This window comes from Dreissena polymorpha, chromosome 2, assembly GCF_020536995.1.
Source record: "Dreissena polymorpha isolate Duluth1 chromosome 2, UMN_Dpol_1.0, whole genome shotgun sequence".
Classification (NCBI taxonomy): domain Eukaryota; kingdom Metazoa; phylum Mollusca; class Bivalvia; order Myida; family Dreissenidae; genus Dreissena; species Dreissena polymorpha.
This window is the reverse complement of record NC_068356.1, coordinates 85,865,081-85,892,854: the sequence shown is the minus strand read 5'-3', so window position 1 is coordinate 85,892,854 and position 27,774 is coordinate 85,865,081. Positions and strand designations below refer to the sequence as shown.

At 33.5% G+C, this 27,774-nt stretch overlaps 1 protein-coding gene across 11 annotated transcripts in view; it reads left to right on the top strand.

The window, feature by feature from the left end:
* Positions 1–27,774, top strand: part of LOC127867912 (protein couch potato-like) — a 127,315-nt gene that overhangs the window by 86,237 nt on the left and 13,304 nt on the right. For 5 of the 11 annotated variants that reach the window (XM_052409426.1, XM_052409417.1, XM_052409418.1 and 2 more), the window contains 8 exons: positions 529–585; positions 8,009–8,071; positions 11,806–11,941; positions 13,969–14,111; positions 15,180–15,254; positions 20,148–20,201; positions 23,524–23,634; positions 24,609–24,629. In XM_052409426.1, the coding sequence (XP_052265386.1) occupies positions 529–585; positions 8,009–8,071; positions 11,806–11,941; positions 13,969–14,111; positions 15,180–15,254; positions 20,148–20,201; positions 23,524–23,634; positions 24,609–24,629 (660 nt within the window). Of the gene's footprint in view, positions 1–528; positions 586–3,368; positions 3,423–8,008; positions 8,072–11,805; positions 11,942–13,968; positions 14,112–15,179; positions 15,255–20,147; positions 20,202–23,523; positions 23,635–24,608; positions 24,630–27,774 lie in introns of all 11 variants that reach the window. The other 6 variants (XM_052409419.1, XM_052409427.1, XM_052409424.1 and 3 more) reach the window with 4 other exon arrangements.

The following is a 27,774-nucleotide window of genomic DNA, read 5'->3' as shown; positions in this document are numbered from 1 at the left end:
TTCATTGATTTTGTGGATTGACAGACACTCGGCTGAAAACAACCCTCATAATTTCGTCTTCTTCTCTTTTTTAAAAAAATCAGAAATCTATGAATTTTATGTCCACAACAAGTCTCTTTTATTTAAACCACAAAATTTATGCAGAGAAATATAATGATTTTACAGTTATAAGTTTTCTCAGAATTTCTATGGGCTAGACCACTTTTTGAACCTTTGATCCCTGCTATTTTCCATTCCTTTTAATCATACGTTGTTCTCTGATTGATTGTTAATGTTAGAATACTATTTTTCTACTTTAATATGTCAGATAAGTTATGATGAATCTGCTCATGGCCAGTTAATGCTTTGGTATATATTTCCTCTTAATGTACAATTTTACCTTACATTAATGACTGAAATCTTATTGTTGGATATTATTGAAATCATATCAAATTCATGTGCAATAATGCATGTAAACAGAAAGCACAATTTATAAAAATTTCTGAAATTTCATTATTATCATTTTTATATGAACAACTTGTTATTCAGGGTTATGAAAATGCCCTTTTAAAAATGATGGGCAAAGCAATTGGTAAAAATAATAATGTAAGTAGAATCTATTTATAGCAACCAGGTTGTCATCTTGTGTCTAAATATAGATTTGAATGCTAAAAGTAGATGTTCGCTCAATGTGAAGATAAGGGTGATTCGAAATTAATATACAGCAGTTTGATTAATCAAATGGTAAAACTGCAGAACTATGTAAAGCAGTTCTATATTAAGACACAACAACATGTTTAAAATCTGGTTGCCGTAGTAACGCTGTTTCTATAGTAACAATCACCATCATGTGACATCACGGTGTTGCTATGAATATGTCACAATTCCCTATGATACAAATCACATCCTGTTTATTAACATGATTCATTATTCAAAACATCTGGAAGACTTATTTAATCAGTATTTAGATACCATTAGACTAAGAATTGTTTCATGTTTAAAAAAAGAATCGGTTTTAGAAAAAAAGCAATCATACTACATTACATGCGTACCGTTTTCAATCAATCATGTCTTGTTTCTTATTGGATTTGATTGGGTTACAACAAATTTAATTTAAATAATGTCATTCATACACTTTTTTCCAGAGGTTTTGCAAAATTGTGAATATTTATCTTCTGTTGTATTGATATTATTAAAATCTAGAATGTGTTGTCCAAGTTATGCTTAAAACATTTGTTAACTTGAAAAAAATGCAACCATCTTCACTTTTATATTTTGTAACTGAGGAATATTTTAACTAATTAGGCTTGTTAAAGGGATCTTTTCACGCTTTGGTAAATTGACAAAATTGAAAAAAGTTGTTTCAGATTCGCACATTTTCGTTTTAGTTATGATATTTGTGAGGAAACAGTAATACTGAACATTTACCATGCTCTAATATAGCCATTATATGCATCTTTTGACGATTTTAAAACCTAAAAATTATAAAGCGTTGCAACGCGAAACGATTGAATAATTTGGAAAGTTCTGTTTTTGCCGTTATATTTTGTGAAACTACGAAGATTGCTTATATAAGGTATAAAATACATCAAGCATGTGTACACGGCGGAATAGCTCATTAGGTTAAAGCGTTTTTACTTCAGGACTCTGGCAGGACTCCAGGGGTCACTGGTTCGAAACCTGCTCCGGGCAATGTTCTTTTCCTTTTTTAAATGTTATTCTTGATTTTTTACTGGAGCTTTTACGATCCAATGTTTACATTTATCAATATAAAGCATTTAATAAATAAGTTAAAAAATGCCAAAATCTGTGAAAAGGCCCCTTTAAAGTTTATTGGTACAATAGAACTGACCACTTGCGAATTAGTAAATTATAGGGCAAAATCACATTCAGTCAGGTGGACAGTAACAGTACACTAGCTACTTTTCATCTGACTTATTTTGTTAAAAACTTCTTTGAGTTTAACTCTAGCATGTAAAGGAACAGTTTATCATGCTTTTTCATGTGCCTTAAAATTGTATAAATTCAGTGCTGCTATGTTATCAAAATTAAAGAAAATATCTCTAAAAAAATCAATGCAGTATGAAAAGGGGTAAACTAACAACTCAACATGATTTATAATTTTGCTCTGGACATATATATAAGATTTTTGTAACACAATCTGATACAATACTAAGTATTATTGTTGCATTTTGAAGATGGTTGCATTTTGTTGCTGAGAACCTGCGAGTGTCCCTGTCTTGAAGTCATTTGTGCGCCGTTTGCTTCTAATAACAGCAAGAAATGTTTTAGATGATGTTGCGTCCACTTTCCATGCGCTGACTGTCGCGGCTGAAAATTGAGAAACAATGGATTTTTTTTTGGGGGGGGGGGGGGGGATTTTGTATTCTATTTTCATGTTATTCAGTTTGTTATAAGGTTTCTGACCTGGATGGATTAAGATGAGCATTAACAATTTTTTTAATGGAGTTTGAGACACTCTTATCTTATCTATTAATCAATCCATTGTTTCTCATATGCAGAAAAAAGCATTTTGAATTTCCATTAACTTCATAAATGTATTCATATAAGCGCAATTCTGCTGTGAATTAATTTATAAATGTATTTCATAGGTTACTATTAATTTTATTTTTTTTTTTCAATCTAATTGTTTTTGTAACTAATGCTAGCCAATTTTGGACTTTCAAGACAGTGTAATTCTCAAAATAGTAACCAATGGAACATGTTACTTTGAATAGTTACTGATAGTAATCTATGCTGCTATGGAATACCTATTGAAATCAGCTGGTTGTTTATAGGGACAAGTTGTGATATTTAACTATTGGTTGTCATAGTAACCAGGTGTCATGATAACCAAGCATGTTCACATTCCAGGGTGGCCACGTGTATTAAAACATACTTTAATTTTAAATTTGTGGGAAAATTTATTTGAATTAAATTTTTGTGGAGGTGGGGGGGGGGGGGAGCTTCAAATCAAAGACAATTTGAAGGATATTAGAATCCATCTTAATTTAAGTACTTATGTTCAGGGAAAAGAAGAGAACCATAAGAGGAATTATACTTCAAAATCTTAATGGCATTGAAAAATAAGTTTTCAAAGAAATATCATTGAATTCACTTATGCAAGTAAATTATTCATTGGTGAAGTTAACTTAAAACAAAAACCAATAAACTTACCACAAACTTGTGAAATTAACTTCCAAGAATAATCAATGAAATGCACAATTTTACTTTAAGAGTAATTCAATGAACATCACTTTAGAATTTATCTTCAAAAAAATTAGAGGCCAAGGATTTGTTTTATAGAATCTTATTGGCCACCCTGTATCCTCACACTCACAGTGTGTTGTTGATAGTTCTCACCATTTGACCTTGACCTTTGTTTCCAGGGATATGAAGGTTCTCTATTAAAAGTTACAAATAAAAATGGGAAAAACACGTCAGTAAGTATAACATGCACGCAAAATGCCTACCCCCTAACGCTTGGTCTTCTTGTAGATGGTTATTTCTCCATTGAGTAGTAATGTTAAGTAAATTATTTTAGATAGTAATTAGTTTATTTTCCTTTTTAATTTTATACAGTCGGATAGACTCTGCATGCACTTGAGGATTACAAATGTTTATAAATGCAAACTGGTCAATTGGGGAAAAAATGGTAAATTATGAAAATTGTGATTGTACACTTTATGCTTGTAATATTATTTATCATTATTTATTTTTGTAATATTGCTTATTGAAAAATTATAAAAGACAAAAACTTACTTTAACTTGTATTTATTAAGATTTCTTTTTGGGACAGTTGAAAAGAAGATAAAATGTACCTTCAATTCAATTATATTGGTAATTTAAGTTCAGTAATACATAAAAGAGCTTAATTTTAGAAGGATATAACATTTATAGTATCCAAAACTTATAGATTAGTTTAGAAGTAATTTTTTTTTTTCAGAGATGAATTTTGTTTGAACATGTTGTTTGCCTGTGAAACGTTTCATGTGATATCTATGGTGATTATAGTGGTGACTTGTGTTTAAGTTCAGTGACTTGGTGGTTTGTGTAATTTATTTTTTATTAAGTTTAGTTTATACCTACCTAATAACTAACTTTTGTATTCAAAACAATAAAGTTAGACAATTTCGGAGCAATCATTCTCAGATTCAAACTGAGTTTTCTCCCCTACAAGTGTAATTGCTATTGCCACTTTCAAATTAGTTTTTTAATATTTATAAATAAATTGAAACGCAATGTAAGCATTTTTTAAGCAAACATGTATTCATTCAGATGTAACAATTCAATTTTGTATGAGAAAAATCAAGAGTGAATTGCTGAAAAGGGCATTTTACAAAAATTTATAGGATGTTATATAATTCTTAGTTCTTAAAGGGGCCTTTTCACAGATTTTGGCATTTTTTTTAACTTATTCATTAAATGCTTTATATTGATAAATGTAAACATTGGATCGTAAAAGCTCCAGTAAAAAATCAAGAAAAAAAATAAAAAAAGGAAAAGAACATTGCCCGGAGCAGGTTTCGAACCAGTGACCCCTGGAGTCCTGCCAGAGTCCTGAAGTAAAAACGCTTTAGCCTACTGAGCTATTCCGCCGAGTACACATTCTTGACGTATTTTATACCTTATATAAGCAATCTTCGTAGTTTCACAAAATTTAAGGACAAAAACAGAACTCTCCAAATTATTCAATCGTTTCGCGTTGCAACGCTTTATAATTTTTAGGTTTTAAAATCGTCAAAAGATGCATATAATGGCTATATTAGAGCATGGTTAATGTTCAGTATTACTGTTTCCTCACAAATATCATAACTAAAACGAAAACTTACGAATCTGAAACAACTTTTTTCAATTTTGTCAATTTACCAAAGCGTGAAAAGATCCCTTTAAAGGCTGTGTGTATGTCAAAATAAGTTCATCATACATGTGGTTATGGTTATGGGGGTGGTTCAGATGATGTGTTGATTGATTATGGTTGTGTAAAAAATAACCTTGGCGAAAATTGTTTGCATATTTGAATAGCATTAAGCCTGTCTTTGGAAAAAAACAAGCTTAGCCCTTTGCATGCTGGAAAATTTGTCGTCTGCTTAAATGTCGTCTGCTGAATTTCTAAAATTAGCATTTTCTTCTATTTTTTTCAAAGAATATTATCAGAATAGCAAACAGTTTGGATCCTGATGAGACGCCACGTTCTGTGGCGTCTCATCTGGATCCAAGCTGTTTGCAAAGGCCTTCAAAATTCGGTTCCCGCACTGAAAGGGTTAATGTATTGTGCGTTCATTATCGCACTGGCTTATCAGTGATGACATTTTCCAGGTTGACTGAATTTTTGTTAACCCTATCCCACTAAGAAGCAGAGTGAAAATGGCTATGTGCAAACAGCATAAAACCAGAACAGCCTGCAAGTATCTCGCAGCCTGTTCAGGTTTTGTGCTGTTTGCTGCTCATCAGTATCTTAGGTTTGGAAATGAAGCCTTTAAAATTTGAATTTAGTAAGAAAGGTCTTAAATAAAATTTAACTTTAAAAGTGTCAACAAACGCGTCAAGTGGCAAAGGGTTAACCCTTACAGCACTGGAACCGAATTTTGAAGGCCTTTGCAAACAGCTAGTTTGGATCCAGAGTGGCGTCTCAATAGGATCCAAACTGTTTGCTATTCTGATAGTATTCTTTGAAAAAAAATCAAAGAAAATGCTAATTTTAGAAATTCAGCATACAACATTTTAGCAGACGACAAATGTCCCAGCATGCAAAGGGTTAAGAAGAGTATTCTTTTACCGCAAAAATTAAATAAATCAGAAAGTGTGGTCCCTGATAAGCATAGGCTAATCTGGTATGATACTTAACGCACATTCTTGGTTTTTCCATAGATTGGCTCATATCTTTGTACAATATGGTGATGAATGAAAATACATAATAGTTTTACAGTTTTTATAAAAACTGTTCTTTATTCACTCATATGGAGAAATAACACATGCTAGCTAGCGCAGGTCTTTTAGTTATGGCAAAAATGACTTTTATAAGAAAGTTATCTTTAAATTTAAAAATGATCTCTTAAACAAGGCATTTTTCCCCTAGATTTCATGTTTTGTGGTATATTTTGTCAAAAGTCTTCAGTGTTGATATTAAGGGACATTCTTTTATTTCAATACATGTTCTTGTTATTTTGATTTTTGTCCACATTTGTAAATTATTTGCATTTCTTTTGTCATTTTTGCCATAACATTGCATCCACTTTAATTATGTGCATTCTTTTCAGCTCGGTATCATATGATTTACATTTATTGTTTAGAATATATTTAGCCGGATTTTTTTCAAAAAAATCTCGGCTTATAGATTGATGTTGTCGGGCGGGCGGGCGGGCGGGCGGGCGGGGTGGCGGGGTGGGCGGGGTGGCGGGGTGGCGGCGTGCTCGAAAATGTTAAAGTTCTTATTTCATGGTATAACTTTGGTATGCTTGGACCTAGAGTCTTCAAACTTGACATGAAGGTTGGCCAGGATTAACAGATGACCACTGGTCATTTCAAGGTCATTCATTTGAAGGTCAAGGTCACTGTGACCTTCAATATAAAAAATGTTAAAGTTGTTATAACTTTGGTATGCTTGGACCTAGAGTCTTGAAACTTGACATGAAGGTGGGCCATAACTAGTTAGTAACCACTGGTCATTTCAAGGTCATTCATTTGAAGGTCAAGGTCACTGTGACCTTGAATGTAAAAATGTTAAAGTTCTTATTTCATGGTATAACTTTGGTATGCTTGGACCTAGAGTCTTCAAACTTGACATGAAGGTTGGCCAGGATTAACAGATGACCACTGGTCATTTCAAGGTCATTCATTTGAAGGTGAAGGTCACTGTGACCTTCAATATAAAAATGTTAAAGTTGTTATAACTTTGGTATGCTTGGACCTAGAGTCTTGAAACTTGACATGAAGGTTGGCCAGAACTAGTAAGTAACCACTGGACATTTCAAGGTCATTCATTTGAAGGTCAAGGTCACTGTGACCTTGAATGTAAAAATGTTAAAGTTGTTATAACTTTGGTATGCTTGGACCTAGAGTCTTGAAACTTGACATGAAGGTTGGCCAGAACTAGTAAGTAACCACTGGACATTTCAAGGTCATTCATTTGAAGGTCAAGGTCACTGTGACCTTGAATGTAAAAATGTTAAAGTTCTTATTTCATGTTATAACTTTGGTATGCTTGTACCTAGAGTCTTCAAACTTGAAATAAAGATTGGCCAGTACTAGAAGATGACCACTGGTCATTTCAATGTCATTCATTTGAAGGTCAAGGTCACTGTGACCTTAAATGTTAAAATGTTAAAATTGTTATAACTTTGGTATGCTTGGACATAGAGTCTTCAAACTTGACATGAAGGTTTGCAAGCACACTTAGATGACCACTGGACATTTCAAGGTCATTCATTCTAAGGTCAAGGTCACTGTGACCTTGAATGTAAAAATGTTAAAGTTTTGACCTTTGAACAATATTTCAGTAATTTAAGTATTGCATTGACAAAAACACGAAAGGTACTTTCCTGTCATTTAAATCAAAAATCCGGCTTCAATGCGGTCATCTCCGACCGCGGAACTCTTGTTTATTTATTGTAATGATCCATACATTTCTTTAACGGTTCTTCCAAATATAAAAACATCTCTTTGTATCTTAATATCTTTAAATTTACATTTTGTTCTTTGCATGCATGCCAACAACCAATCTGTCTAAAGTTTCTGCAATATGTTAAGTTATCTTTTACTATACCTTTTTTCTGTGCATGAAATCTTTATCTGAATAATACAATTAAAATACTATGATAGTTTCAATTATTGTTCACAGCTTATAATATTTTACAGATCTTGACAAATAACTTTTTGCACAGTGATGCTATAAATCAACATTTAGCTATTATTAGATTTTGATAAATCATGCGTGACTATTTCAAGACAATTTTGTTACTTAATTAAGCTTTTCTGTTGCCAATTTTAGAACCCTGTGTCTAAATTATGTCTTTTTTGTTTGTTACAGCCTGTAGGATTTGTAACATTTAGCTCAAGAGTCGCGGCTGAAGCTGCAAAACAAGATTTACAGGTAAGGAGCGAGTTTTCATAATTGAGCAGCACTCTGACAGATGGGCTTAATGCATGTGCCTTAACCCTTTGCATGCTGGGAAATTTGTCGTCTGCTAAAATGTCGTCTGCTGTATTTCTAAAATTAGCATTTTCTTTGATTTTTTTCTAAAACCACTATCAGGATAGCAAACAGTTTGGATCCTGATGAGACGCCACGTTCTGTGGCGTCTCATCTGGATCCAAACTGTTTGCAAAGGCCTTCAAAATGTGGTCCCAGCGCTCAAAGGGTTACGTGTCATCCCAGGTTAGCCTGTGCAGTCTGCACATAAGTCCGCTTATCAGGGACAATACTTTTCCACTTAAACTGGATTTTTGTTGAGAAGAAGCTTCATAAAGTACCATACAAGCGGACAGTATTGTCACTGATAAGCCTGTGCAGATTGCACACTCATTGGCTTGTCTGCGAAAACACTTCACGCACATGCCTTTAACCCTGTTTGCCCAGAATGCACCGCATATGTTTTTACTTAGCTCATTTTGTTCAATCCTGTGTATTTTTCCTATCATGGCTAACGTGAGACATTGTGAACATGGCTAAGAAGCCACATTTTTATTCCCATCATATGATATCTTTGCCGGCACAGGTGGTTAGCGTGTTGCTATGATATTAATTAGTGAAAACATCATTTTGAATGATAAATAATCATATTTTAACGAAATATTAACTTTTTTGAAAAAAGAATTCACTATCAAATATATATATAACAAGGTATGCAACTCAAAATCACCCCAAAACGGGGTTCATCGCTTTGAACAGCCATATCTTCATCAATTGTGCAGCGATTTTCACGATCTTGGTCTTATTCAACGCAGAAATGAATTCCCTTTCTGGAAATGTGTTTGTCTTGCAATATGTTTACAAATGCTGGGTCAACTTTTAAGAAATAACTCTATACACAACTCGCATAACCCAGTTGACAATGATCATGCAGTCTTTATGAATGAAATCTCCAGTTTTAAAGACACACCTCCGCATTGGACCAATGAAATCACTCGTGTCTTTAAAATGTCAGTTAGTTGAAATGTATGTAAACAAAGGTTTCAAACGGCGCTGGACAGTTAGTCTTGATGCATAATGTAATGACAAGAACGGTAATAATGTTTTTTCATACGTTTTATTAGCTCATCTATTTTTTGAAAAAAAAAATTATGAGCTATTGTCATCACCTTGGCGTCAGCGTTGGCGTCCGGTTAAGTTTTGCGTTTAGGTCCACTTTTCTCAGAAAGTATCAATGCTATTGCATTCAAACTTGGTACACTTACTTACTATCATGAGGGGACTGGGCAGGCAAAGTTAGATAACTCTGGAGTGCATTTTGACAGAATTATGTGCCCTTTTTATACTTAGAAAATTGAAAATTTTAGTTAAGTTTTGTATTTAGGTCCAATTTATTCCTTAAGTATCAAATCTATTGCTTTCATACTTGCAACACTTACTAACTATCATAAGGGGACTGTGAAGGGAAAGTTATGTAACTCTGACTGGCATTTTGACAGAATTATGTGCCCTTTTTATATTTAGAAAATTGAAAATTTGGTTAAGTTGTATGTTTAGGTCCACTTTATTCATACAGTATCAAAGCCATTGCTTTCATACTTGCAACACTTCTTAACTATCATAAGGGGACTGTGCAGGCAAAGTTATGTAACTCTGACTGGCATTTGGACGGAATTATGGGCCTTTTATACTTAGAAAATTGAAAATTTGGTTGAATATATGGTTAAATTTTGTGTTTCGATCCACTTTACTTCTAAAGTATCAAGGCTATTGCTTTCAAACTTCAAATACTTTCATGCTATCATGAGGTTACTGTACCTGGCAAGTTGAATTTTACCTTAACCTTTGAATGACCTTGACTCTCAAGGTCAAATTATTAAATTTTGCTAAAATTGCCATAACTTCTTTATTTATGAATAGATTTGATTGATACTTTGACAAAACTACTCTCACCTGACATACCACAATATACTCCACCCAAACCATCCCCCGTGCCCCCCCCCTCCCCCCCCCCCCCCCCGAATTCTCCCCCCCCCCCTATAGTTTTTTTTTTTTTTTAAGATCATCTCACAAATGACCACCACACCCTCACACTATACCCCCTCACCCCACCCCCCAATTTTTTTTTGAAACGGTTAAAAAACACAAATATTTATTTTTATTGTTTTAGTTTTGAAATACCGTCCAGCCATCGCACCCAAGAATCCCCTCCCCCCCCCCCCCAACCTCCACCCCCCACCCCCAATTTTTTTGTTGCATTTTTGGCATTTTTTTTTTCGCATTTTTTCGCATTTTTGGAAGATAATGTAATAAATGTCCACACCCCCACACTATACACCCCTCTTCACTCCACCCCTCCATCCTTTGTGATTGAAATTGAGAGTCCCTTCACCTTTAAAAAGAAAATAGATGAGCGGTCTGCACCCGCAAGGCGGTGCTCTTGTTGAATTATGGTATCAAGGTACATGACCTTTGTAGGGAAGATGCCCTTTACTCCGTGAAGATTTCAGTCTTAAAGACTGCATGATCATTGTCAACTGGGTCATGCGAGTTGTGTATCGTGTTATTTCTTAAAAGTTGACCCAGCATTTGTAAAAATATTGCAAGACATATACATTTCCAGAAAGGAAATTCATTTCTGCGTTTAATAAGACAGAGAACGTGAAAATCGCTGCACAATTGATGAAGATATGGCTGTTCAAAGCGATGCACCCCGTTTTGGGGTGATTTTGAGTTGCATGCCATGTTATATATATATATTTGATAGTGAATTTTTTTTTCCATAAAATTTAATTTTTCGTTATAATATGATTCTTTATCATTCAAAATGATGTTTTCACTAATTAATATCATAGCCACACGCTAACCACCTGTGTTTGCCGGGTGCTAAAATGACTCCAGTTTCTAGATAAAATACCTGCTGGTGGTGGAGCAGTTGTACTTAGATGGGTATTGTGAAAGCTTGTTATCACTACATGCTCAAAACAGTTTAACACCTTCGGTGCCTGCCTTGGGCCTTTTTGTTGCTTAGGATGGACTAAAGTGAACAAGTAGAAACAAACTTAAAAACAGACTATAGTTTTTTCATTGTTCTTAAAATAATGAAACTTACCATTTAGAGAAAAGTTTAATTTGTTGAGCTTTGCCTTTCATTTGTCAACATTTATAATGTCTCCTTAATTACCTGCCAGGTAGCAGTGTTGTTTTTGTACCATTTTGGGAAAGGTGCAGGTACCTTTGCATTGTGAAAATGTGCAGCTTTTTTACTTAAATTGGGAAATAAGTGTTGCTGTTTTGCTAAAAAAAATGCTTCACAAATTGAGAATAAGAGTGTTTTCAGTATTATATTTACTAAGGTTGAACTTATAAAGCTGGATGGGAGATGAACAAATTGTTGAGATAAAAAAAGCAAACCTCAATTGGGAATGTGTAGGTCCCATTTGGGAAAATTATATACTTTTTCCCATTGGGAATGGGACCCTGGAATTCTGGACCCGATTTTGAACGAAAATAGACACTGGGTAGGCACCCACCTAAGGGCTGTCGTTTTGTCAATCTCAAGCCTCAACATACAATTTCAGGGGGTTTTATGGGGGAAATGTTATGTTTTTTGCTTATACTGTAATAAAACAATATTTATTTGAGATATATTTTTGATAAAAAAAAATAAAAATATAATAACATTTATTTTCCAGGGTGTAAGGTTTGACCCAGACCTACCCCAGACCCTCAGGCTAGAATTTGCCAAGAGCAACACAAAGGTGACCAAACCCAAACAACCGAGTCCACAGCCTGCAACACACCCCACCTTGATACACCCCATCACAGGGCGTAAGTAAATGAATTTTTTTGGGTTTACCCATATTTCGCATAAGTGGAAGCATTTGTTTTGGTAGTCCCCTATTTTGCATAAGTGGGTGCATTTGTTTTGGTAGATCCCAATTTTGCAAAACTGGCAGCATTTGTTTTGGTTAACCCATATTTTGCATAAGTGGCACATTTGTTTTTGTAGTTCCCTATCTTTGAACAATCGGCAGAATTTGTTTTGGTTTACCCATATTTTGCATAAGTGGCAGCTATTGTTTTTTAGTCTGTTATTTTGTGTAATATGCAGCTTTTGATTGTGGTAGCCTGCTATTATGTTTAAGAAAGGTGCAGCATTTGTTTTGGTAGTCATCTATTTTGCCCCCTATAACCAAGTAGAGTGGTGAATATTTGATTCACCCTGGAAGTATGTCGGTGTCTGTCTGTTTGTCTGCAAACACAAACTGGACTGATTAAATGCTTTATAATTTACAATCAATAGCTTTTAAAATGTAATGCATTGTTCTTTTATGATATGAAGTTAAGCATGTGCAATTTTTATGATTTTTCCTTAAAAAAATGCTTAAAGTGATGGCTCTTCAACTAGGAATGTTGCTACCTATTGATACATTTGGTATCATCTGTATGCATCACAAGTGTGCTGCCTAACTTTTGAGGTTCCTAGAGCATAAAAGAAGCTGGATGAGAGATCTTACATCTCACAGCTAGGTCACTAATTTGATTGGTACTATTTATGTTCTTGTAATTTTATTTTTCATTTTGCATTAGGCTGCACTGTAAAATTATGTACATATATAAACCTCGTGCACTACAATTTTATATAAATGGGACCAATAGTTTGAGCCCTTCTGTATTTTGTGGCACCTCTGATATGATATTTTTGGCAGGTAAAACTACCTTTTTTAGCGGTATATAATGGTAGTTGTATCATTTGTTGTTACACTTTTTTATTATACATTTTCACAGTTATTTTGGTAGGAGCCTTTTGATTTTTCCAAACCAGATGTGACTCAAGAACCCTTAAATTACCTGAAACCTTTTACTGCAATGTAATTGTGCATACAAGTAGAGGGATAGAATTAGTTTACTACTTGTTGTTGTCTTTGTTATGGCTGTCGTAGTAAAGTTAATCAAATATCTACCAATGTTAATTTGTAGTTTTTAAATATTTGGAATGCCAATCTAAGACACAAACACACGTAAAAAATTAATTTTTAGTGGCACTATATTTGTGAAATTCTTCATTTTACATGCTAGTTTGTTGCAACATTTGTTATTTTGTTTTCTTAATGGCAATTTACACCAGTGTGACAATGCAAATTGTATTCACACATTTTGGTAGCACATGCCAGTTTATGAAAATACAGAATCGTCATATTTGGTTATATCAGATGCATCTGCAATATCAACATTTCATTATTTTATAGTACTGATTTGCAACTCATGCAAAGTGTTCAAAACCATTGAGCACTTTCCACACTTGCACACTCTTAACACAAAATATATTACATTTTGCTTCTTTACACAACACATTTTGCATGTAATTTCTTAGCACAACACATTTTACAACACATTTTAAAATTCAGTGCTTTTACAACACATTTCACCAGTTACGTCTAAACGCAACAATCTGCACTGATCACTTCTGCACATAACATATTCCACCAGTCACTTTAAAAACAATACACATAATACAAGTCACTTCTGAACACAACTCATTTCACAGTTTACAAATTTGTTTTACATGAACATTTTGTTACGTTTGTATCCCATCAGCCCAAAAAATTTCTCACTGTTTTATCCAGCACACAAAATGTTCCAAGTTTTTCAAAATGCCAATCTCTTTTTTGTATGTTCCACAATTTTTCTCCACGAAATTTCTGCATAAGGTTCAACATTTTCCAATGTATTATGTGCATTCCACAATTTATCTCCACAATATTTTACATGTTTCCACATTGTAAAACGTACTGTTTTGCATACCGTACTCCACAGTTTTTCTTCACGATTTTTTCTCCACAATTTTTCTACAGAGGACCTTGGTGCGGCGTTTTTCCCAGCGGGCCCGGAGGCCTGGGCGCCACCTCACGCACTGGCCTTCCCCGAACTTGCACCCGGCACCGCCTTGCACCACGCGACACTCGTGCAACACCCTCTTACACAGTTGCCGATGCGGGTTAGTTGCCTTAATGTTTTGTTGTTGGGCTTTTTTTTGTACCTCCTTTAGGCCCAAACAAAATAAGTTTCTTTCAGGTTTTAACGATTTACACGACATGGGATTTTATTATGTTTTATAGTCAGTTTAGAATTTCATATAGAAGGACTATAATTTAAGTCGATTGTTACTTAAATTGAAACAAATAGCTACTTGGTATTTGGGTCAAATTAGCAGGTAGATAAACCCACATCCTGCATCTAAATGAAACCCTCCATTGAAACTATGCTCAGACAAATAAAAAAATATGAAATTTGAATGATGTTTTGAATATTTGTTAAGTTGTACATCTTCAAGTTTACCATTCAACAAAATAGAAAAAAACTTACCTCTATATCCTCAATGATTTTGAAATTTAACCTGAAGCAAACCTATTTTTGTTGTGCCTCAGTTTTCAGGATCCATAACCACCAATCCATTCGTTTGACTTTAAAATACTTGTTATCTGCCTTAATTGGTTGGTTTTCTTTGACTGCTGCAAGCACCTATTTACGGATAAATTCGTTGGTTTATGACTATGACTGTATCATGAGTATTTTGTAGACTCCCACCATTTGTTTAGGTTTATCTGTTTTGGCTCCTTTGCCCATATTTTCCAGCCTCTTATTTGGACTAAAATTCACGTCAGTAGATTTACCATTGGACTAAAATTCACGTCAGTAGATTTACCATTGGACTAAAATTCACGTCAGTAGATTTACCATTGGACTAAAATTCACGTTAGTAGATTTACCATTGGACTAAAATTCACGTCAGTAGATTTACCATTGGACTAAAATTCACGTCAGTAGATTTACCATTGAGCATTGCTCTGGGAAGACAGGTTTTATTGCATGTGCATAAAGTGTAGTCCTTGATTAGCCTGTGAAGTCCGCTCAGGCTCATCAGAGCACCACACTTTCCACCTAGACTGGTGTTTTTCCAGACAAAAGAGAAAGGTATGTGCTGATTAGCCTGCGTGGACTATATTTAGCCGTGTTTTTGCAGAAGGGGTCTAAATTGATTTGTTTTTCTTCTTTTTTTTTTTAGGGCCAAAGGCCCGAATTCATGGAACCACATGATTGGGCTCGGACCCATTTTTGGACTGGTGATCTTCCAATGCGGGTTAGTGTTGGTTTTGATTTAGGACTCCAAGGTCGTATTCACCAATTCACCCGCAAAAATTAGCATTGTGTCATTTAGACAATGGGTTAAAGTCAGTTTCATTAGATTTGTTTTATTCTTGATAAGACTCATTTCCACTTTCTATAAGTGTTATATCTTTGGTGAATTAAGGGCATCAGGTGTCTAAAAGACAGGGAGGGTTGAGAAAAAATAATATTACTTGAGATCTCCAATGCTTGACCTAGAGAAAACAGAGCACAACTAAATTGTGCCATTGCCCTCAGTTCCAAACTTTGCAGGGTCTTGTTCTACAGATAGAGACAAATTAAACTGATATCTCGTTGTATAAATGAATGAGATTTTAACTTTCCCCACAGATTTTGGATCAATCTTCTTGCAAACGCATTAGAATTTCTTTATGTCAGTCTGTCTCTTTTGCATATTTTTAATTTTACGAATGGATTGGTGAATATTGGACCAATCAGAAATTTGAAATAAGCACATAAGCCACTTAGCCTTTTACTTTATTTTATTAAAACTGGCTATGGTTGGCAAAAATGCTGATTTCAATGACAGTCGTTGTTTGTGAGATTTCAATAATTGTTGTTTTTTTAAGTTTGATTACGGTCTTTGAGATTTCAGTGACGTCTTTTTTTGTAATACCATAAGATGTTATTGAGATTTCATTCACTGTTTTTGAGATTTCTATGACTTGTTTTCAATGTGTTTTTGAGATTTCAATAACTGTTTTTGAGATTTCAATGACTTTTTTGTAGATTTCGGTATAGCTTAAGTGAAACAATGTTTAGTCTATCATTGCGAAGAAAGAAATTTGTATTCAAAGTTTTCTAACATATTAGGTGCCATTGCAATCACAATTTTGTATTGTGTGTTAATGTAAGGGTTTTGCTAAATTGATGCCTATGATAAACTTGGCATGGTCGAAAAATATATTTACATCAACTAACTTAAGCCATACTAGATTATTGTTGTTTGGAATTTTGATGTTGTTGACGTTTGAAGGAAAGGGATTATCATAAGTGTTAACTTAAAACGTCAAAATATGACACTTTGTGTTGATAATGATTATTCTGTTGGTACATGGCTGTGAAATGTTAAACAAAGAAATCAACTATCAAAATTGTCTTTGAACAGTCACTTTCCTTCAAACACCGGTTGCGGTTGTGTTTTGAGTGTTTGACATTCTGCAAAGATTCCTCTAATTTGTATTTGAGTCGCCTTCTGAGAAAACTAGGCATAATGCATGAACGTAAAGTGTCGTCCCAGGTTAGCCTGTGCAGTCCGCACAGGCTAATCAGGGACGACACTTTCCGCCTCAATTGGATTTTTGCTAAGAAGAGTCTTCAGTTAAACGAAAAATGTCATAAAAGCGGAAAGTGTTGTCCCTGATTAGCCTGTGTGGACTGCATAGGCTAATCTGGGATGACACTTTAGGCACATGCATTATGCCCAGTTTTCTCAGAACACTGCTGAGTTCATTCATTACATTCTAAATATCTATATGTCTTGTTTAAGTATAGAAAACATAAAACTGTAAAGCTTTTGTAATATATGTCCATTGACCTTTTAAGAATGCTTATATACAAACTTGTATAGCAAGGAAATAAATTATTGGGCTGTGCTCTGTGAAAAGGGGGTTTAATGCATGTGTGTAAAGTGTAGTCCCAGATTAGCTTGTGCAGTCTACACAGGCTAATCAGGGACTTGTAATCGTATAACTTTTATTAGATTCAATCTCTAAAATATTTAAATATGCAAGAAAACATTACATTTAATGAGCATCCCTTTCTGACCTTGTTATTGTACTCGTGATTGCAGTGTTATGGTGTTGGAAATGTTGCCGTGCAAATTAGCTAGATCATGTTTCTTCGATCAGTGCAGTTTTGAAGAGAAAAAACAAGAGTAAATGTACATCAAAATTATTCAACAGCATAATTGTGTAATGTCTCAAAGACATTTTTTATTGGTCTACATCAAATTCCAACCAAAAAAGGTTCAACTTATAACATTATGGGAAACCTTTAGTTCCCTGAAAGCCTAGAAGGAGCTTATCCGAGTATTCACATACTTTTAAACATTTTGCTTTTCAATAGACATATCTTTTAAACATTTTAATTGTTGATTTCTGATTCAGTATGATGTTAGTTTAACCACTGTCATTAATGTATCTCTCATATTGTGCTATTAGTTCATTTGTTCGGTGTTTCAAAGTGGGTAAACTTTATTTCAAATAACCTTACTCCATATTTATAAAAACAATTCTTTATATCTGTTCATTGAAGAAATTGTGTTATTACCATCATCAAATTGAGATAAGGTGTTTTAAACCAGAATACTTTTTACACTTTTCATAATATTACACAAATGTAATTATTTAGCTCACCTTTATATCTGTTATTGCCATTTTGTTTCATTATGTCAAGTCACTTTTATATTTCATATGTTATACTGTATGTCTTCCACAGTTTCCCGTTTTAAGTAAAGCAGAAATACGCTGCAAGTATGAATTCTGCCACAGTTATAATTATCTTGCACCCATAGATTCTGTTTAAAAGCACATTTCTTTTTTTTGGTATGTATATAAATTTAAATATCAAGCCACGCCTACTTGTCACTCAAAGCAAGTTTTGGTACACTAATTTGCATATGCCCGCCCCTCACTTTTCACTGACCCCGTCTCTTTTTCTGGTTCGAACTCGGTCTCAGTAAAGGCAGGTCTTCACACTTTTTGAAATGATAATAGATCATCACACTTGTACCGAGCTCACTTTTTTAGAGAACTTCACACACACTGGGGAGTCACTTCTGAATATGCATAAGCAGCTATTTTGTAGCACGTACTGCAACTATTATGTACTGTTGAACCGCCGCTCAACTGACACACACATACTGCAACTATTATGTAACTGTTGAACTGCCGCTCAACACACAGATATTTTATGCACACATGTCTGTTATTGTTTGTTAAAATGCAGACAAAATGTGTATGAATGCATCACTTAATAACCATTTTAATCATCACTTAATATTTTATATAATATATATGAAGTGTGAATTGATTTTAAATTATAATTTATAAACTGGACTGCATGATTTAGATATAGAAATTAATTTAACATTATAACAGGTAATCAGGCTGCTGATGAGAATTTCCTGGCAAATATGTCATATTTTAACTAAATTGTTTACAGTTTTCATTTTAATACCATGTATTCATCTGGAACAGGTTTAAGCCACTAAGCAAGTGTGAAAATGTTGTGTGTTTTTAAAGTCTGAGGTATCATTAATCCCTTGTTTTCTTATAAACTAAAGGTTGACTTAAACACCTTATTTCATTCAATGAGTAGGTGAAACTAATTCCCTAATGAGGTTTGATTAAAAGATTATGTTATCTCCCTTTATTCATCGATGTCACAAGTCAAATTGAATAAATGTTTGTCTTGATCAAAAGTTCAGGTGTCCTCTGTGTTCAACTGAGCCTTGTTCTGGGAAAACTGGGCTTAATGCATGTGTGTAAAGTGATGTCCACGATTAGCCTGTGCAGTTCTCACATCCATAGTTACTGATGAGCAGCAAACAGCATAAAACCTGAACAGACTGTGAGTTACTTGCAGGCTGTTCTGGTTTTATGCTGTTTGCACATAGCGATTTTCACTTTGCTTCTGAGTGGGTAAAGGTTAGATAAGAAATTCCAGAGAAGCGAAATGTGTTGTACCTGATTAGCCTGTACAAAATGCACAGGCTAATTTGGGATGACACTTTATGCACATGCATTAAGCCAAGTTTTTCCAGAATCAGGCTAAGTTAATAGATGCATATTTTCTCCTTAAGTGGTTGATGTCCGACATTGCCATCCTCACTTGGTTGTTTCCATTGTTTGTTTCAACTCAACCCCATGTTTGCAACACTTGTTCATTTTTTAACCATATACAAAACTCCTCTACTGACCAAGAAACAAACTTCTTGAATAAAATATCAAAATATATTATAGGTTTTTTTGCTCTCAAAGTTTTAACATTTTTATTCAGAAATGTGCAACGTTTTATCGTTAACTTAGTCATGATTAATTATTTTATTCTGGTGATGGCTGGATTATATCTGACATTTTTGCCTTTGTTTCATTTCACAAAATTTCTTACATGTAGCTTACACTGTACTTTATCTGTGGGTCTGTATATTCTTTCCCTTAGTTTCAATTGTTTGATTTTGACTGTTTTTTCTCGACATTGTTCGACAGGTAGCTAATATTATCAAATCCTTAGGTTAGATAAAGAATTAGTTGGAAAGCCCATGTCTTATTAAATTTTGACAATCAGAATAAATGTACTTAATGACCTCTCTTTGAATGGTTATTCTACTGCAGTGGAGATGATAAGACATTGTTACATGGAATTGTATATTTGGTTCTATCATCTATGCAAGACTCGTCATTTCATCACTAGGTCAAAGAAATAATTCACAACTTCTTTATTTTTCTATCAGTTCATTAGCTAAATATGTATTATTGTGTATATCAGAAAACACTATTAGCTCCCTTTATGATAAACATTTTCATGACTGTATTAGTTCCCTTTATGTTTATATTTGGAAAAAACACCAACTTTAAGATAATGAGAAGAGTAATCAATAAACAAATACAATGTGATGTGAATCTTCAAAATAAAAAAAATGTTTATGTGATGGTAAACAATTAAGTTCCTTATTGTTAAACTTTATAAATAACCTCCCTTTGGACTTAGGCAACATATATAGAAAACACATAAGTAACTCCTGCAATGTTGTGAAACGTAACAAATTTCAGCCCTCAGGATTATGGACAACACTCAATGACTTCCCTTTGTTGTAAATTACCTCCCCTCTTGTTGTTTATAGGCTGCAGACATGAATATGCTAGCCTTGCAGACTGGTAGCCCTATTGGTTATGAGGTAAGGGCAATACCTCTTTGTTATACATGTATACTATATACTTTTTACTTCTCTGTTGAGCAATGTATTTTGTTGATAAAAGCTGTGAGAGATTTTATTATTATCTCCCCTGATACAAAGTAAAAGTGGGAGTACTGTAATCACCATGGAAACTCTGTCTGGCAATTTGAGCGCTTGGATTAAATATAGTTACTAATGATATGCAGGTGTGCATGTGCGATTTATATGATCCTTATAATGGTAAATAGCAAAAGATATGTTACTTTTGAACTTTATTCTGTATTTCTGTTACATTATTATTGTTAATATAGACTTATTTTAGCAAAAATATACATTACTGAAACTGCAATGTCCGAATGTGTCATATTTGGAATGTAACATTTCATATTAGTACTGTACTTAGTTACAATTAATCATGTATATGTGGTCAAAAGTGGCAACACTCATCTCGGGGTCAAATTATTTAGACTTGCATACAAAATAATCATTCCCTCTTAAACGACAAGGCCCAAGAGTTTTATATTTAGTTACACTTTATGGCTCTCAATGAACTTATTGCAAGTAATGGTTATGCCTCTAGAGTCATAACTAGCCATGCCGGCAAGTTCCAATATTTAACTGTTACAACTTACTAAATATTACTACCTGCGACAGGACAGGGTATTCTTCTCTTCTGTTAATGCATGTCATTTATAAGCATACAATATTGGGGTATGAAAAAAAATCTACATATATATGTGTAACTTATAATTTACATATTATTCACAATAATGCATACTTAGGTAAAAACACAACTGTGATTTATGTTAAAACATCTAGGCTTTCTAATTTAACTTGTAAATATTTTTTTGGGAAAACTATATTGATATCTCATGAAGATTATACAAATGGGCCGTGCTCTGTGAAAAGGAGGTTTAATGTGCAGTCCACACAGGCAAAACAGGGACTGGGATTATTTCTGCTTTTATGAAATTTTTCATTTCATTGTGATAATAAGGGAGGACAATTTCCGCCTAAACTGGATTTTTGTGAAGACAAGACTTTCTTTAATCAGAAAATATCAAACAAGGGTAAAGTGTTGTCTCTGATAAGCCTGTGCTCATTGCACAGGCTAATCTGGGACGTCTCTTTATGCACATGCATTAAACTCCCTTTTCAAGGAGCATGACTCAAATATAAAATCAAAAGGGAAGAACATTACTCTTAATATTGCCTTTATTTGCAGTTTAATCATTCTGTAATCATGGGTTATATCAGCTCCCTTTCTGTTGGCATTTATTAAAAACAAGTAGGCATAGCATTCTAAGTTTGAATTTAAGTTATATAAAAAAAAATCCTTGTTTCATACAGTATTATTGTCAGTGTGACTCTTGATTTGTAAATTTCTTTTTTCCCCATGAAATGATCATCCCATAAAAATCCTGAAGCATGATTGTGATTTAACTCATCAATGTTTAATATTTCAAAATATAAGAACACTTAAATTGCTTGCATTTAATGTTAATTGAACTATACCCATTAGGTACCACAAGCGGAAACATATTCAAAATATTCTTGAAATTTCTAATTTTTTTGGTAACTATTTCCCAAAAAGAAAAAATGTTTGTACGAAGTTTATAATTATTGAAGAAACAGAGCACTCACCTTGCTTTAAACTGCACCTTAGTGTATAGATACCACTTTGCACATACAATTTTGTAATTGTGTAATACAAATTTGTAAAGTTAAAAATATGTTTTTATTATCTGGAAATGCTTAAATCCTCCGTTGTTATATTATTAAAATTTCTTTCAATATTATAAAAATACTAAGTTACATGAATTTTCAAAATCAAGGCAGTTTTAAATAATGTTATTTCACAGCAGCATCTTTTCAAATTTCATGATTTGTAATTAAAAATAGCTATGATGTTTTTTCAATGAGTAATCATGACCCTATCTTATATTAGTCTGTGATTGTTACCGCTATATTCAATATATGTATGATTATTCGCTATTTTCTGATTATGTTCTTGGACTCCACATTCTGTTTATTTATCAGCATGTCCCTTATTTCTATTAGCAATTATGTATCTAATTTTCTTTAGCAATTTTTGACCCCCTGATCAGTGTCCTGTTTATGATAATGTTGTCTATTTTCTTTCCAAAAATCATGGACCTGATATTGTCTCTTTAGGATTATTTGTAATGTCCTTTTTATGTTCATAACATTCTTATCTTTCTTGTTCATGATAATGACACCTTTATCTTGCTTTTTCATGACATGACACCTTTATCTTTCTTGTTCATGATCATGACACCTTTATCTTTCTTTTTAATTATCATGACACCTTTATCTTTCTTTTTCATGATCATGACATCTTTATCTTTCTTGTTCATGATAATAACACCTTTATCTTGCTTTTTCATGACATGACACCTTTATCTTTCTTGTTCATTGTCATGACAACTGTGATCCAACCCATGCGAATAACAAAAAACCCACATACATGACATGAGGTGCGATAAATTTAAATTTATCAGACCTCGCCAGATTTTACCGTACTTCGTTCTTCTTTACCCAAACAAGTGAAAATACCTTTTATTTATCATTACAACGTTCACAATATTTAACAAATCTAAATGCAATAAAATAATAACTAAATTTAAACCTTTGATATGAAAACATATTGTAAAACTTTCAATTAAAAGTGAAGAAAGCTTCTGCACTTTACCATAATGCATTCATAATGTCTATATATAACCAGGGCTCCTGTTTCTATTTTTGGCTCATCATTCCTTAGTTGTGATGGCTCCAACATCTCCATTTATTCTCATGGCCCCAACATTTCCATTTATTCTTATGGCTTTAACTTTCTCATGAATTCTCATGGCCCCAACATGTCCAGTTATTATCATGGCCCCAACATTTCCATTTATTCTCATGGCCCCAACTTTTCCATTTATTCTCATGGCCCCAACATTTCTATTTATTCTCATGGCCCCAACTTTTCCATTAATTCTCATGTCTCCAACATTTCCATTTATTCTCATGGCCCCGGCATTTCCATTAATTCTCATGGCCCCAACTATTCCATTTATTCTCATGGCCCCAACATTTCCATTTATTCTGATGGCCCCAATATTTGCATTTATGTTCATGGCCCCAACTTTTCATGTATGCTAATGACCCCTACATTTCCATTAAATTTTATAATCATGGCCACAATTAGTTTATTGCTCATGGCCACTATTACTTCTTTTGCTCATGGCCCCTATTTTTTCCTACAGCTCATGGCCCCTTCTTTTCTTTTGCTCATGGGCCCAATTTGTTCTATTTTCAGTTCCACCCCGGTATGATGACTGCATCTACCATGGGTCATCCCTCCCTAGGGGCCACTCCCATCTTCACTAGCCCCCTGGGGGGTCTACCACAGGTGTGTAACTTCACACAGGTAAACAAACACCATATTATTTATATATAGTACACTAACCACACAGGCCTATACAACAAACACTGATTTGTTACATTATTTCACATCTCGTTTGATCTGAATATCTTGACTGTCCTCCTTCTGATTTGCTAATAAACACCAGTTTCATGCCTCTGCCATTAATAAGTCTTTTAAACGTATGATGTTTTGTATTTCAAGTGTGGTAAAGTTAGAAATGTTTGTATATTGTTCCTTTCCACATGAAAAACATAACAAACAAGCATTCCCTATAATATACATATTTTCAGGGGATTATTTGTCTGAAACCCTTCCTGCATAGCTCAATTAGGAATTAGCTGTATAAGACAGCGTAGTCATTAATTGGGCTTTTTGGGTTTTTACTTTTGTAAACTCACAGTTTTGTATCTCTGTATTTGAAATATTGTTATTTGAGAATTCCGTAGAATTGCACATCATATACTTTGCATACTTGTACAAGTATTTGTTACTACTAGTTTGTAGTCATTTCTTTTTAAACAAATTTGTAATTTGTCTTTTTTTGCATATCTGTTTTGTTTTAAAAAATTAATGAAATTTGAAGGAATATGGATAAGTGCATAAAGCAGAGGGGTAAATTAGCACAACCTTCGATTAAACAAAAAGTAATCTTTCAAACCAATCATATTCTGTTGCCAATATTGTCAACCAATCACATCTTTGTGAACACTTGCTTCTTCAAATGCAACTTGATACCAAGATCAATCCAATATTATATTTGCTAGTATTCTAAACCAATCAAATTTGTTTTTGAATATGCTCCCCCAATCAAATTTGTGTGTGAATATTTACATCTTCAGATGCAGCAATAAGCCTTAACCAATAAAATATTGTTGTGTTTTATTCTCTTTTTTTTAAATATATTCTCAACCAATCAAAAACGTATTTGCTAATATTCTCAACCAATCAAATCATTTTGTTAATATTTACCACTTCAGATGCAACTTGCCATCGGAAAGGTAAGAAACCAGCACAGTTCAAGTCCGAAAAATTTCTCACCTTACTTAAAGAAGACATCTAGTGTATATGATTGAACTCCTCGGGCAAACATTCAGTGTAAGATATTGTCCAATGCCCTTTTTTGTGTTAGCATAACTTATGATGCATATGCCGCTCTGTTCTTTGTCTGTAATAGTTCAGAATCCATTTTGAATTTGCTTCATTGAAATTTTATTGTGTTGTCTTTGGTGGTATCAAAAAAAAATTGTTGTGTCATAATGATTATATAGAATGTGTCATAATGATTATATAGAATAGAGCTTTATTTCTAAATAAATATTTGCACACATTTTAGGATAGTTTTAGTTGTTCTGCTTACGTTTGAACCTTGTTTTGTATTAATTTTTTGTTGACTTGTTTATGTTCTAACATTTATTTCCCTCGCTTATTTTGTATAGTGCATGTGACCTTATTTAATACCATTATATGCAAATGCTCGTTCTACCTATGCAATTATGTACACTATGCAATCAAGAACAAGACTTTGTATGGAAATTTTTAACAGAACAGGAATACCCAACAAAGTTTACATCCATGTGTATTTGATGATATATGATCATAACCTATAAATCTGAAGAAAGAAAAACACATTCTACTCAAAAATTGGTGTGCGGGTTTAATTAGGGCACAATTATTGATGTCATCGTTACCAGATTTGGTGATGCTTAAATGTTAAGGCTGGTACCAGATATTTGCATACAATGGTAACTTATCACTGCTTATGTTAACATCTAACTCCAAACAGACATTGGATTATGACATAGATCTGTAGCATCCTGTAGCAGTAACCAGATACAAATGTATCTTGCTCTACTTGTTGACACTTTTTGGTAGATAAACTGTGTGGTCAATAGACCTTTAACCCTTAAAGCGCTGGAGCTGAATTTTAAAGGCCTTTGCAAACAGTTTGGATCCAGATGATCCAAACTGTTTGCTATTCTGATAGTATTCTTTGAAAAAAAATGAAGAAAATGCTTATTTTACAAATTCAGCAGACGAAATTTTAGCAGACGACAAATTACCCAGCATGCAAAGGGTTAAGGCACATGGATCTCATGATTACTGATATGTTCATTCAGAATCTCAGACTTTTATTTTTTCTTCAAATATGAAGTATCAATCTAAAAAAATATGGCATGAGTATTGCCAAGTATTAAGAATGAAAAAGTCTACAAGCAAGAGAATGGGTATGTAATTGGTTTGATTGTTTCTAAAATATACACAATAAATCCACCCAAGAACAATTAATTTAATTTAATGAATGAAACAGTAACTGCTCCCTATGTACAGATGTATGTTATAATAACCAGATTTCATTAATTTTGGCACCTTTTTGTAACCATCACTGATACGTATTCGTCCTGTAAAAAAAGACATCTTGTACAGTCATAAATGTCAGCAGTAATGTTCTTCCAAAATGTGACCCTTTGTCATAGAAAATGCTCATGGATCACTTGTTGAACCCATTTGAACTATAGAACCCTAATTAGATGGATATGTAAGTTCTTCCTAAACTGAAAATGAAGAAAAAATTGTTACAATATGGTGGTATGTGTCTTCACCAAGCGTTAGAAGGAGTTGTGTTGTTGTTTTTTTGTTTTTGTTTTTTCAAATTTTGTTTTAAATAAAAATATTAACATTAATGAGACTAAAGTGAAAATTTGCCCCAAAAAACTCATCTGAACAGAAGAAAGGCATCTGGAAAGCGCAATTTAACTTGACCGTTTAAACATTGTGTTGCAATAAGCAATTGAATAGGGCATCTTTTTTAGGATTCTAGATGCCACTTTTATGGGTTACTTTTGAACATGGAAATGTTAGGGAATTGTTTTAAGACGCCATTGTCCTTATTAGCTCTTGCCACTTGGTATATCATATGTTAATCAACAAAGAATACACTGTTATTATTGACCGAGAAAAACGTAGTAATGTCATAATTTCTTTACCTTTTTGTGTGCCAATCTGTTACAAGTTTTACATTACACATCATTTCTTGCCGTTATTTTATACTTTTAATTAACATTGTTGCGCAGTTCTGCTGCAAGTTTCACACTCACTGCTTTCAGTTCTTGCAAAATTTGTTATCATTAAAACTTAATGCAAAATTAGTTATTTATATTGCAAATTTAGTTATTAAATATATGCACTTAGACATTCATACTGAAAATAAAGTTCTTTTGTATTTAGTATGCAACTTCTTGATATTGATTTTATATAAGTACTTAATACTGCAAATTATTAATTTTTTTAACTTCAAATTAATTTTGTGTGTGTGTTTTTTTTAAATACTATGCTTACATTTGTAAAATAAGTTCTTGCAATGAACAAAAAGCCAATTATATTTGATTTTTCCATTTACCACAGACTGTGGTCCACAGTGGCTTAGAATAGGACTGCCTGTGACCACCTTTACCAAATTACCATCGTAGTATAGAAACACAACCGCAATTTTCTTATGTTCTTCTGTATAAACATTACAACATCCACTGCTAAATTGAAATAAAATGAAATGTAAAGTAAGACCTTTAAACACTAGATAAACCACCCACCCCACAAAAAATGCAAACTGAATACCAGCTCTGGCAATGTGACATTCGTTTATGTTCTGTTCACAGTGAACTATTGTAAGGCGAGATGACAATACCCAAAAAATCTCAATAAATGCATTAAGGAGATATTTTTACCCTGTCAACAAAAGTACATTAACATCACAATATCACCAGCACTTGCACCTATTTTTTATGCTCTGGTCTCCCTAGGCTTAAAACAGATTCTCCTGAAAAAGTCAAATCCCAATTAATCATTTAGATATTAGATACTCCCTCGCTCACGCCCCCCTCCCCAACTTAAAGCATCACAACAATAAGGCAATAGAATGAATGCATATTCATGAAGTGTCAACCCAGAGTCTGCACAGGCTTATCAGGAAGGACACTTTCCTCCTTTGGTGGAGTTGGTTTAGAAAAAACCTAGAAACAAAAAATTCCATAAAAGCGAAAAGTATTGTCCCTTACTAGCCTGTGCCGACTGCACTTGCATTAAGCCAAGGTTGTTTAGCACAATGTTCAATTAGCTACTAAATACTAGCCCCTCCCCCTTTCCCCC